This window comes from Grus americana, chromosome 6 (assembly GCF_028858705.1).
Source record: "Grus americana isolate bGruAme1 chromosome 6, bGruAme1.mat, whole genome shotgun sequence".
NCBI classification, from domain to species: domain Eukaryota; kingdom Metazoa; phylum Chordata; class Aves; order Gruiformes; family Gruidae; genus Grus; species Grus americana.
Genome location: NC_072857.1, coordinates 43,350,321 through 43,363,571, shown reverse-complemented (window position 1 = coordinate 43,363,571; position 13,251 = coordinate 43,350,321). Strand labels below are relative to the sequence as shown.

At 46.4% G+C, this 13,251-nt stretch overlaps 1 protein-coding gene across 16 annotated transcripts in view; it reads right to left on the bottom strand.

Moving 5' to 3' along the window:
- Positions 1–7,967, bottom strand: part of PCNT (pericentrin) — a 100,660-nt gene extending 92,693 nt beyond the window's left edge. For 14 of the 16 annotated variants that reach the window (XR_008577610.1, XM_054829677.1, XM_054829678.1 and 11 more), the window contains exons 1-2: positions 7,785–7,958; positions 734–931 (exon numbers count right to left, since the gene is read on the bottom strand). Coding sequence is in view for 15 of the 16 variants with exons in the window: in XM_054829677.1 (XP_054685652.1) it covers positions 734–931; positions 7,785–7,838 (252 nt within the window). In the remaining variant the exon portion in view is untranslated. Of the gene's footprint in view, positions 1–733; positions 1,049–7,784 lie in introns of those variants that run through there. The other 2 variants (XM_054829686.1, XM_054829679.1) reach the window with 2 other exon arrangements.
- Between the last annotated feature and the right edge of the window lie 5,284 nt (positions 7,968–13,251).

The following is a 13,251-nucleotide window of genomic DNA, read 5'->3' as shown; positions in this document are numbered from 1 at the left end:
ATAAAAATCTTGCTTGTGAGCTCAAGCAAGAAAGCAACTGCTTAATTCAGGCAGACCAGTACGTCTATTGGCAGATGTCTGGTAATCTCAAGCTGTATCGGAAGCTGTTTCTATGTTTTTCAACACGACCACAGGGCTACCTCTAGAGAGTCATCAGTACAAACACACTGAAATACATCAGGCACAAGCAGAGTTGCATTTTAAACAAATTTGTCAGAGAATGTAAAATCTATGCTGGCTTTATGATGGCTACTAAGAGCATGCTGGAACAAATTATATTTTTTTCAGAAAATATTAAGCACATTTGAGCTAGCAAAGTGATACAAAACCAAACTAATACTGAGCATTATAAGGTCCTGACAGTTTTGCTCATCTACCACGCCTCTCAGTCTAGATTTGCCATTTCCTGGAGTCACAGCCACATAACCAGAAGTCTGCCCAAGAGAAGTTCATGACAGTGAAAGGTGAAGGACCTCAATTTAGGAGGCTAACAGCAGACAGCTCCTTGACAATACCAGTCCAGTCCATAAAATGGAGATTTTTTTTCAGTTATTTACATCACTTTGTAAGAGAGTTAATTATTACAAGCGAAAATACATCACTTTACTTACTTCTCAATGGCAGCTAGTTGATGGTGCCAGAGAGTTAACACCCAATTAAGTAAAACAAACCCCTGAAACACTTGTTATCTGCAGATGGAGTGAAGTGAAACACAAGAATACTAAAGATTTACCTCTGTCTCTGCTGTTGTCTCTAGTAGGTTGGTGTCTTCAGCCTTACTCTCTATACCCTTACCAACATCTTGGGCCGCTAGTGCGTACTCTTCCTTCGGAACGTCATGCGTGTGGACAGACGAGCCCTTCCTCTTCGACGTCTTTTTCTGCGACTGCGTGATGTCACCTTTTGTTTTTCGTTGTCTGAAGTAAGCAAACTGTGCAGAAAAGATTGGAAGAGGTAGAGGGAGAGGTAAGTGAGAAAAAGGTAGCAGGACCACAAGATTAACACACTCATGGGTGAAGAAGATCCTGTCTTGACAAAATATATACATCTGCAGAAAAACTGCTTTATCTTCCTACTTGCTACACATTCAGAACATACTCGATAACTGTGCAATTAAGCAAGAAATCTCACACCAGTACTAAAGACTCATTTCAATACAAGAATCAAATTTTACTCAGTGAAACTTTGTGTGTCAATGACAATCCAGAATTACAGCAAGACAGATTAGTAAAGGAACGAGTTGTTGATATACTAGAATCACTAGGAAAAAATCATAATTGAGCAGTCTTTCTGCAAGACTGGCAAAAAACAATAACCCCCTAGAAACGTATCTAAACAGATCTTTGCCAGTGTAAGCTTTAAGATTAAAATTAACGGAAGTGAATCCTCACGCTCCTTCCCTGCCACCCCCTTAAGAGAATACAGCAAAACTTCCTAGCCAGAAAGCAGTACATAAATAGAAAATCAATTAAGCCAGGTCATTTTAATTTCTTCTGTTGAAGAATCAGATGCTCTACTTTATCAGACTATCACAGCTCTCTGAAGCACCAGGGACTTGTAAAGAATGTCACTGACAGAATTTATTACCCAAGTTTCCTTAGCACCTTAAACAGCTTAAAAAGGATTATCGTATTTTCAACTCTAGTATTGTGTTTAGGCAGCATTTCGAAGTAACATTTCCCTCGCAGCATAAATCCAGACCTCCTTCTCATAAGGAAAAAGCCTTCTCCAAGGTTACAACCATAGGTTATCAAGTGCACTGTTAATATATCCTTGTGATGAGATAAAATAGTCAAATGATGACAGGATGCAAAAACAATTGTCAAGTTCTACCTGCAATATATAAGAAAATCTCCTGTTTGACAGCTTGGTATTCCTGTAAAACAGCCACCTTGCAGAAAAATCATGCCCGTTTCTTTTCATTCAACTTGTGAAATGGATTTAATTCAGTTCTTTCTCCTCACACCCCTGCCATTATAGCAACTTCTACCTGACAACTCAGCTACTCAACAGATACATGGTTACACACCTGCTCCCCTGAGCAGCCAGTTTGAAAGGTATATTTGCAGAAAGACACCAGTTTCGTACCAGCAGTTAAGACGTTTATGTACAAATAGCTTATTTTTAAGATTACCACTCCGTAGTTTCCATATTTATTAATACTGAATGCAGATTAAATAAAGATTGCCAGGTGCCTTTCAAAATAAGCAAAATGAACAGACCAGTAGTGAGACGCAAATACTATTCTCTGGAATCAGGCGTTAACTCTAGCACTTACTGATGGCAATATATGTCAAAAATAGCTATTGCACTAATTAACCCAATTACACGGGGGAAAGGGACAGGAGGAAACCTGCAGAAAAATGGAGAACAGAAGAAGCTACTGAAGCAGGAAAAAAGGGAAAACACGAGTAAAACGATCAGAAAAGATAAGAAAGGAAAGGCAGAGAGAGTGGCCATCACAGAGAGCGGTTAATGATTTCATGAAGGGAGACCAAGAATTTGACACTAAAATACCAGGATGTGGCATGACTGAACATCTAAATGAGTACAAATTTTTAAACCCGCAGTTCGAAGAAAACAAAACATTTTCCCCAATATGAAACATACGAAATCATAATACATATCATGCAAAAATATCCACCTACTCCAAAAGTTTACAGAACTACTGGACTTGTTGGTCCACGAAAGAGTTTGGAGTTAAACAGGCTCCAGATTTATGGAAACACTGGGTGGAGAAAAGCGTAGTTAGGGCAGTATCAGGTTTCCAAAGCTTTTCATCAGCTACATGAATTAAAGTGTCATTAGAAGAGTATCATCAGATACACAGCCAGCCATCCAACATGAAGAAGTGTGTGTGAATATGAAGAACGCACAGATTCACCCCCATCCCAGGGAGATCCATCATGCCCCTTCAGAAGGATCCAATTCTCGGTTTGCCCTCTAGCAGCATGTGCAAAGGCGAAAGCTTCGCTTTTAGCCAAGACATAGCATGCCACAGGAACACCACCAGCAGCTCTCCGACCTTTCTGCAGGTACCAATATACTGCAACTTCATTCCACTGGGACCAGTCAGTTAAAAGTGGCAACCGCAAGGCACCGCTGAATTGGTACGCCAGCATGAGCCTGCCAGGTCCTGTGCCGCGTGGTCCCCGTGTCATCCCTGCCCCCGATTAACTGCTACCAGCGGCATGGACCAGCAGAGAAGAAAACTGAGGCACATGCAGCGCTGTTCAGCTCTCCCCAGCCTACCTCTCACACGATTTACTCCTGGATTAAGCTTTACATGCTTCAGAAATCAGTACGAAAAGAATGCCCATAGAAAATGGCACAGAACAGAAAACCGTATCAGCACCAAACAGAAACAAGTTGTTCAAATAAACCTTAGTCCACCTCTTAGATACGGTAAACATAAGCAAAGAGTGCTCTTAGACAAAACCCAGAAAGATTTTCTAAAGCTTCCTCAAGCCAATGAAGCGGGAAATCTTCCTGGAAAACTCGCACTCCTTTTTGAGTTCCTACCACATAAAATGCAGGAACAGCAAGAACTGCTCACGCATGGGGTACGGCACATACAGGTCTGTAACTAGAGCTGACCAACATGCACACTAGCTAACACCAGGTGGAAAAAAATCAAGGAGAAAAAAGCAGCACTTGGATTTTGTTCTGTTTCTCAATTACTACCTTGGCTATCAGTACTGCATTTATTTAAAATGGAAGTCTGAAATACCTGCGACAGTCAGTACTTAGCTTCCAAATCATGACAATTTCCAATTAATATAAGTCAGAATTATTATTTGGTGATAACTTAAATGCATTTCAATAATGGAGTTTTTATTCCTACATGAGAAAGAATAACACAAGTACTGGTTTAAACAAGAAAGCATTTGCATTGCATTCCTTCCCCAAGTGATTATTTAGCAGACTAAAAATCTAAGGATGCCAAAGACAAAAAAAATAAAATTTGATGGGGAAAGGAGGGGGCGGGAAGGCAGAAAACCCCACAGTAGTTCCCACCTCCAGATTCACGCAGTATCAGACTGCGATTAGCATAGCTGCATGTGTTGCTACAAGTCAGGTTGCTATAACAGAGGTCTGCAACACACAACCTGCACTCCTGTCCCCTACCGTCCTGAGCACCCTCGCAGCGACACGGTGAGATAATTCAGGAAGCTGATCTGGATGGACACTGAACACTTCTGTATCGGTCCGGAGATGGGATCACCTTAGGCTGCTGTAGGTCTGCACCACAGGAAGGAAATATCGTACCTGCTCATGGTTATTTTTCCCTTTCAAAATTGCTTTTGTATTCATGAGGAGGGCAATGCAAAGAAAACAAAAAAGAAAAGGAAAACAACAAAAAGGAGGGACATTTCCCTACTACTCTATTATATAAGAACCTTCAAAAACATGAGCTATCCCAAGGAAGTTGCTGAAGCAAGTTACAGTCCTGCAGCCCACCTACTCAGCAGCAGGACCATATCCTACTATGGGCTTAAGAACACGCACAGAACTACACTAAGACCAAAAGTGCATTTATTTCAGTAATTAGCCCAATATGCATCTGTTCCATAAGCCAGCTCTACAACTGCAGGTATATAAGATACAAAAACAGGGCAAGCACAGAGCCATACAAGCTAGAAATTGGGTGTGAGCATGCTAAGGTATCTGCAGCTCACGGGTTTGCCTTCCAAAGCCAAACATGGAATCACAGAATCCCAGACTGGTTTGGGTGGGAAGGGACCTCACAGCCCATCCAGACACAACCCCCTGCCATGGGCAGGGACACCCTCCACTAGCCCAGGTTGCCCAAAGCCCCATCCAACCTGGCCTTCAACACTGCCAGGGAGCCAGGGGCAGCCACAGCTTCTCTGGGCAACCTGTGCCAGGGCCTCACCACCCTCACAGGGAAGGATTTCTGCCTCACATCCCATCTCCATCTCCCCTCCTGCAGCTTCAGGCCATTCCCCTTGGCCTGTCACTCCCTGGCCTTGTCACCAGCCCCTCTCCAGCTTTCCTGGAGCCCCTGCAGGGACTGGAAGGGGCTCTAAGGTCTCCCCGCAGCCTTCTCTTCTCCAGGCTGAACAACCCCAACTCTCTCAGCCTGTCTCCATAGCAAAGGTGCTCCAGCCCTCCCATCATCTCCGTGGCCTCCTCTGGACTCGCTCCAACAGCTCCATGTCCTTACTATCTTTGCGTGTAATAGCCCAAATGGATATTGCTTCCATTCATTTGTCTGGGTGTATTTTGAAAATTATCTGGTGCCCATGATCTGCTAGCCAAGCAATGGATCTCTGTGACATTTTAACAAGCAGAGGAAGCTCTACACCATCTCTGCCTTCCTAAACCCTTTCCTTTCCTCTCACTACATCAGGTATATGATACCGTGCAATAGCAACATTGATGGGCCACTAACAGTTTTTTTAAAATGGTAAGATGAGAAATATTTAGCATATAGTTTAAAAAAAAATAAATGCTACACTGGCTCTGCACACATAACTTGAAACGTAATGCAAGTCCCTACTTTTTTTTTTTTCCAATGTCAAACAACAGCTGTACAACAGGTGGGAACTAATAACTTATTCAAGGCAAGTCTATCACGTTTTTCGAACTATAAACAGATACTGCACTTAGAGAAGGGTTACAAAAGAAATGTTAAAATAAGTCTTGCCACAGCTAATGTAACTTTTCAACCTGAAGAACTCCTGTTCTTCAAGTTTCCTCTCTCCGTATTAATCCAAAAACTAATCATGCAATCATTCTCTGACAGGCGATTGCATCCACACAGCACGTATCAAGGCTGCGAGGGCAAGCGGATGAGGAGCTGCTGAGTGGGGAGTGTGACAACCACGACAGCCTCTGGGTGGTACAGGCCAGGGCCAGAGCCAGAGGATCTGTACTGCCTACCATTAAGCTCTAGCCCCAATCCTGCTCCCCTTCCAGTAACACTCTCTTTAATCGCCTTCTGCACAACGCTGGGAAGAGGGAGCTGAAACACAAACACAGAGGACTGCTGAAAAGTTCTGGGGCCGACAGCACAGCTCCACACCACCTCTGACCCCACTAGCCAGACCTCCAGACAGGTCCCCTGCAGAAAGGGCCATGACCCTTTGCCTGCGGGAGAGTCGCTAAGACTGGTATTGGGGTGAGGAGGCTGCAGCCTCATGGAAACATCTTGATCTGTCCAAACCTCCTGATGCCCTGTGCAGCCACAGCTATTGCCTTCTAGTTGCAATCCCCCACTGCAGTCCAACCAGGATGGTGAGGACAGGGAAAAACGGTAGGTGCAGACTGGCCAGCCTTGTTCAGCAGTAGATTTCCAGAAGGGAAATATGACAATAACAGCTCAAAAACCAGCTGAGAAGCTGAATTAAAAGAACAGTAATCGGGCATTTCTAGCCAGCTTCTTGAACATCATTACCCAAAGCAGAAGTTTGTATCTAACATGGTTAATACACACCAAGTGCTAAGGACGTAGCTGCAGAAAATAGTTACTAAGAGAATGTCACCTTTATACATCAGTCACACCATATGAGCTCTCTAGACAGTCCCACCAAGCTACACCTACCTGAAGGCATGTAACTGCTCAAAGTGTATGAAGCATTCGCTAACAGCAGGACTGGAAACAACCCAACCCAGTTCTCCAATAACCCACCTGCAGATGCAAGGGCAAGTGGACTAGTCATTATAGAGTCACGGAATGGTTTGGGTGGGAAGGGACCTCCCAGCCCACCCAGTCCCACTGCCATGGGCAGGGACACCCTCCACTAGCCCAGGTTGCCCAAAGCCCCATCCAACCTGGCCTTCAACACTGCCAGGGAGCCAGGGGCAGCCACAGCTTCTCTGGGCACCCTGTGCCAGGGCCTCACCACCCTCACAGGGAAGGATTTCTGCCTCACATCCCATCTCCATCTCCCCTCCTGCAGCTTCAGGCCATTCCCCTTGGCCTGTCACTCCCTGCCCTTGTCACCAGCCCCTCTCCAGCTTTCCTGTGGCTCCCTCAGGGACTAGAAGGAGCTCTAAGGTCTCCCGCAGCCTTCTCTTCTCCAGGCTGAACAACCCCAACTCTCTCAGCCTGAGGTCTCCATAGCAGAGGTGCTCCAGCCCTCCCATCATCTCCGTGGCCTCGTCTGGGCTCGCTCCAACAGCTCCATGTCCTTCTTGTGCTGGGGACCCCCGAGCTGGAGGCAGCACTTGTGGGGGTTGAAGTAGTAAAACACACAACACCTGCTTTTGGGGATTCTCACGTGGACATACAGTATTTCCACAAACAACTGAGTGGAATCCCAGGTAAAAATGGGAGAACTGGGAGGAAAAAAAAAAAATCACAAAACCAGAACCTAGGGGAAGATATACACGTGAATTCAAGCCGCTCCTTGCTCACTGAACAGAACGTTTATATACCTCTGTAGTAATTCGGGAAACCTCCCAGGCAACCCGCACTCGGGAGCCCCGCTGGGCATGTTTATTTCTGGCAGAGCCTCGCTACCCAGGTGACACCCCTCACCCACCTCCTGACACAGCTCCAAGCGGCCGCAACGCCCGGACCCCACCGCCGCTTCGAGCGCGGCCCCGGCCCCGCCACTCAACGAGGGAAAACCCGCCGGCGCCCCGCCGCGGGGCAGAGACCCGGGGCGGGCAGAGGCGATGCCGTGGGCGGCTCCGGGAGCCAGCGCGCCGCCAGGCCCCACCGCTCGGTACCCGACCGGGGGCACCGCAGGGCGCCGGGGGCGAGGCCGAGGCAGGCGCGGCCCCCCGCCCGCAAGCCGGGACCCCTCCCTCACCTTGGCCCTGCCGGCCTCCAGTTTCCGCCTCCGCGCCTCCTCCTCCGCGTCCATGTGCCAGGGGAACCGGGGCCCCGGGGGCAACAGCGGGCCCCGGGGGCAACAGCCGGCCCCGGCCCGCGGCCCTCGCTACTCCAACTGTCACACTGGAGGGGGCACAGAACTTTCGGTCATGGCCGCCCCAGAGCCTTCTCCCCGCCCATCTCGACTCCACCGCCAATCGCGAGGCGGCACAGTAAGCGCTGGCCAATCAGAAGACAGGGTCTGGCCCACCCTCCCGGAGAAGGGAGGAAGCTCTCCAGGAATTGGCGAGGATCGCCGTAGCCAGGAGGTTCGCCAGCCAATGCCTAGAGCAGCCGTTAGCCTAGCCCCGCCCACTCTCGCTAACTGACTCCTGGGATAGACAGCGCAAGCCGCAGCGCGCTTTCTGCCTCCGCCCCCGCTGCCGCCAGCGCCCGCCCCCTCCCCAGCAGCCACCAATGGGAGAGGCAGCCGCCCGCCGCCCGGGCTGCGCTGAATGGCCAGTTTCAAACGGGCCGCCAGCCACGGCCCCGCCCAGGGGCGGGAGGCAGCCAATGGGAGGAGGGGGCGGCTGCCGCGGGAAAGCAGAGCCGGCCGTTGCCGAGCAGCACTGAGGGTCGGGCTGTGCCGCTCCTTGCTCGCTCGGGGGCCGCGGCTGGTGCTTCGGCTCGAGGCCGGCCTTCCGCAAAGAGAGGCTGCCTGTGGGAGCTGCGCCCTTCCCTCTGCCGTTCCTGCCCCTCTGTGAGCGGTCCCGGCGCTGTCGCAGGGCGGTTGGCCGTCCAGCTTGATTATAAACTTCTGTGTAGAACTGTTGCCCTCGGCAGCACGCCTCGTCCGCCCTTGGTGTCTGTTGTGCGTCTCGGCTCTGTGTTGTCTCAGCGCTTTGCGGTCACTGCAGGGAGCGCGCTGTGAGGAGCCGGGCGGCAGCTGACGGCCGGCAACAGCTGTGGGGTAAAAAGGGAGAAATGAGGTGCTCTTTTGTTATTATTGAGAAAAATTAACCTTGCTGTCATCTGCAAAACTGGCGGCTTCTTTGTCTCTTGAAGCTTCAAGTTGTTACTCTGCTCAGTTTAGTGGTAACCTCTTGCAATGCACTGGCTTTTTCTTTCGAAGAAACACAGAAAGGCAAGCGTCTTTGTGATCTAACAACCCCTTTTCTATCCCTGCACCTTTCTATGCATTTGATCCTTAAGTCGGGCTCTTCTCCGTATGGGCTTTTGCCCCAAATTCAGACGCTGCGTCATCCAGGTCATGAGCTGGGCCTAGCCGCTCCTGTGGAGTGCAGCTACGCACTCTGGGTTTCCCATGCCTATGTCAACCACCATCCAAAAAGTATGCGGGAAGAAATGTGGCCGTGTTTGCTTTCTTGGAATAAGCCCTTTTGTACCAATCTCCTGGCCTCCTGCGTTAGCTCTATGTGAATGTTTCAGCGTAGACAACATGAAGACTGGAGCAGCGTGCTCAGTGCTCCAAAGAGAAAGCTGGGGACGCTGGGAGCAAGGCAGAGATGGCACGGCTTGCTCTATGCATCTGAAAGCCTGTCTGTGTCCAGGGCCCAGGTAGAGGTTAAATGTTAAACTACTGCAGGGAACAGTATGCATTGGCTTTCCTTTTCTTCACAACCAATTTGGCTCTTCTAAGGAAGCATGGAAGTTTCAGGGAGCAAACCGTGCAGAGACACTAGATCTGATGGCGAGGACAGGCTCCTAGTGCTAATTCTGGTCACCTCCTGCTTTGTCAGCCCTTGGCTGTTTTGAGGTGGTTTTTTGTTTATTTGTTTTTCCAGGTAGTACTGCCATGTTCTCTGACCCCGTAAACAGGATTCTGGAGTTTGTCCCTGGTCAATGCTAAGAGAGAAAGTCTGAATTATGAAATTTCTCAGTGCAAAAGCTTGTGTCATCTGAGAAGCAAAAGGAAACTGGTAAGCTCAGAACAAAGAAGTTTCTTAAAGGAAAAAAGATACCATATCATGGCATTTATAATGGCAATTTTGTTAAATCAGATATGTCACTTAAAAAATTTGGTTTACAATAAATTACTGTTTTGACTTCTCGTTCCAGCTAAAAATGTAAAATAAATGTCATGTTTGTTTGGGTTTAGTGGATTTTGGTTTATTGGTAATTCTTTTTTTTTTTTTTTTTAATAACCAACTCATGCATTATATTTTCTTATATCCCTGTCTGTTTGTTAAAATGTCAGGATTTCTAGTGCTAATCTAATTAAATTGACTCCAGAGCAAGTACGTGAAAGGGACCTGTCTCTGGTGGCAGGGCCACCACCGCTGTTTCCGCTGGGGCAAATCATACCTGACATAACCACAAAAGCAGTGGAGGTCATTTACACCTCGATTAACTTAGCAGAGGCACTGAGAATGCTGCACTAAGAAACCTTACGGACAACTCTGGGTGCTGCTGCAGTGTATCTGCAAATAAGTGAGCAGCGTTTGCAGAGACTAGTGGTTTGCCATTGTCACATAAGAAGACAATAATCATAAATATAGTATATGATTAGTACAGTTTACTTAATCATAAGTAAGCAGACTTAATCGTAAGTATAATTTGGTTCAAACTAGGAGCACTGTTTTCAGAAATAACAGTAAAAAACAAGATTTCATGCCACTGTCATATAAGAATGCACAATAACTCTAATTGTAGACTATGTTTTATTCATATGTTTAGCTTCAAACGCAGTCAGGACATTTCTACAATACTTGTAACCACCAAGCAGCCTAAAAAGAACTCTTGACTATTAATTTGCAACATTACAATTAGCAGAAGCAGAGAGTTGATTGGAAGGAAAGTATATGTATTTCTCCATTGGTGATTTTTGTGTGTGTTTCTTTATTCTTTTAACTCTCTTTTAATAAATTAAAAAACTCTTCTAAGACTGAAATGATAAAAGACTCCTCGCTGTGGAACCACAGCATGAAAGTGTATTGTCTCCAGATATTTCCAGGTGTGTCAGTTTGGTTCTTTTTATGTTGTGTTTTAGAAATCATAGTAACTAAAATTGAAGGCAAAAAGTATCTAAATCAATAAAAGACACTGTAGAAATGTAGTACTGCTGTGGCCGTCCCCAGGTTATCTAATCCATTCTTGTTTCTGAGGAGGGGTCTAACAGTCCTACAATGTTCATCACAGCTGTTTTTCTATATTGTTTTTAAACATCTTCTGTGAAAGTTTTTTCTTAGATATCTGCTCCACCATTTATCTTACTATATAATTAAGATTTTTTTCTTGTTTTTATCAGGTTTCCTCTCCCTCACTAAGCCAAATGCTTCTTGCCCAGCCTTTTCAGACAGAAAAAACCCCCACCCTGTTCTTGATTGTAGCAATCTTTAAATAAATTAAAGGATAGCCTGTCTTCTTTTCACCATTTACTTACTAACTAAAGTCAGTTCCTCCATGTCTTCCTCAGAACTTAGATTTTGTAAATGTACCATTTTATTTTTTTATGGACTTTCTTTCCCTCTTAAACCACCATGTTTAAAATTAGGCACAGTATTCAAACTCTGACTTCAGCGCTGTTAAATAAAGCAGAACAATTATCTCTTGTGAGGTGCACGTAACACTCCTGTTAATCCTTTTCAGAATTAAATTTGTCTGCTTTTGCTCTTTTGCATCACTCTGTTCATGTGTGATCCCCAGTTTGTGATTCAGTGTTACTACAGATCCCTTTCAGCAAGATCCTCTTGTGTCTGGCTGACACGTTTCTGGCAAGTTGTTAATTAGCAGGTTGTAAGATGTGCCTCAATGAGGGATCCCACTGTGAGCAGGGCATCCGTTAAGTGTGGGAAAAGATCCCTTAGCAGATTTGCTAGACAGCATTTTTTTACCTACTGTTGGATTTTCTCTGGGATACCTGTCACATCAAGCAGAAGTTTCTCCTTCTTCTTTTCCTCTATAGTCAACTCAGATGCTTAACACTGGCGCTGTATTTTTACTGGAATACTTGGTTCTTTTTGTCAACCTTTCCTGTAACTCTATTTCTATTGCAATGAAGGCTTGAGAAATTTAACTTCTAGGGGGCACTGTATTAAACTAGTTGATGGTAAAACATCCACTCAATATTCATCAGCTGTCAAAAAGTTACTACAGCGTCAGTGGTGACTAACAGCAGGCTTGGTGCTGTTGTGGTTGTCTGGAGACGCCAACATAGCTTGCTTTGCTACATTGCTGCCTGAATGCTGCCCACAACCCTGGTCCCCCATCCCAAAAGGGTTTATGAACTAGAAAGGCAGGGAGAGAAGCAACTACGGGGAACGTGAGCCTGTGCAGAGACGTATGGCCACAGTGTGGTCAGAGGTGCAGCTGATGCAGCATCTCTGAGAGTGGCCGGGAGGCGGGGATGGGAACAGCCCGGGTGGGCTCTTGCATGACACCTTCCCAGCAGAGCCAGGAGATCAACGAGCAAGGGAAACCTGCTGTTTGAGGACATATTAAGTAGATTCTCTTGCTTAGAAAAGAGACACCTGAATGGGAATATGATATGGGAATATAACTCGCAAATGGTATGGAAAAAGTGTGTGGAGAACAGTCGTATATATTTCACATAATAAATGAGAAGATTTCCAATAAACTTTTCAGGAATCTAGATTTAAAACAGTAATCCTTTTTTTGCCTAACACTTAAGCGAACTATACTTATGCAGTTTACTTGCATAACTAGGCTTCTGCTTAGGACAGCTAGGAAACTCCTTGTTTGTTGTTGCAGCTGCCCAAAGGATGAAGGGATCAAAGGTGTTCAAGATAACAGGAGAAAAGTCTACTGGGGTTTTAAAGTACAAAAATGTACACAGGGCTGTTTCTCAGAAAACTGCTGGCGGGTGAGAGGGTTTCCTGTTCTCATAGCATTCACAAATGAGCCCTGCCAGAGAAAGCTGAGCCCCAGCTCTGACACGGCACAACTATTTTTGGGATCCTCACCTCTCAGTTTCCGTAACCTCTCTAGTGACCGCCAGCCTGTGTATTTTTAGGGCCAGATTGCACACACATGCTGTGTGGGTCACAGCTGGAGGAGGAGATGTGTGCTGCTCCCACGCAGCTACCTACAAGCATCTATCAGCCACTCCAGCTGCCGGCAGTGGCTCAGCTGCAGCTTTGCTGTGCCCTTAACTCAGGAAGGGGTTGTAACTTTGCTCTTCAAGGAGCAGAACTGGGCTTAAAATATGATACTGAGAATGAGTATCTATTACCTGGCTTCTTTCTCATGCCTTGGTGTTGATGTTATGGCTGTCACTGATGACATGAAAACCCTGGGTTTTATGCTGGTAGGGCCTTGCCAGGAGAGGGAGACAACCTACAGGTCACTTGGGAGGTGGTAAGCAAAAGGACATTGTACCGTAGCCTCTTTGCTCTTTTACTCATCTGGGGATGAGTTCCAGCTATGTTCCTTAATTTTTTGAGCTTTTAGTTACTACCTGATGATGAAAACTCATATGAAGGGCT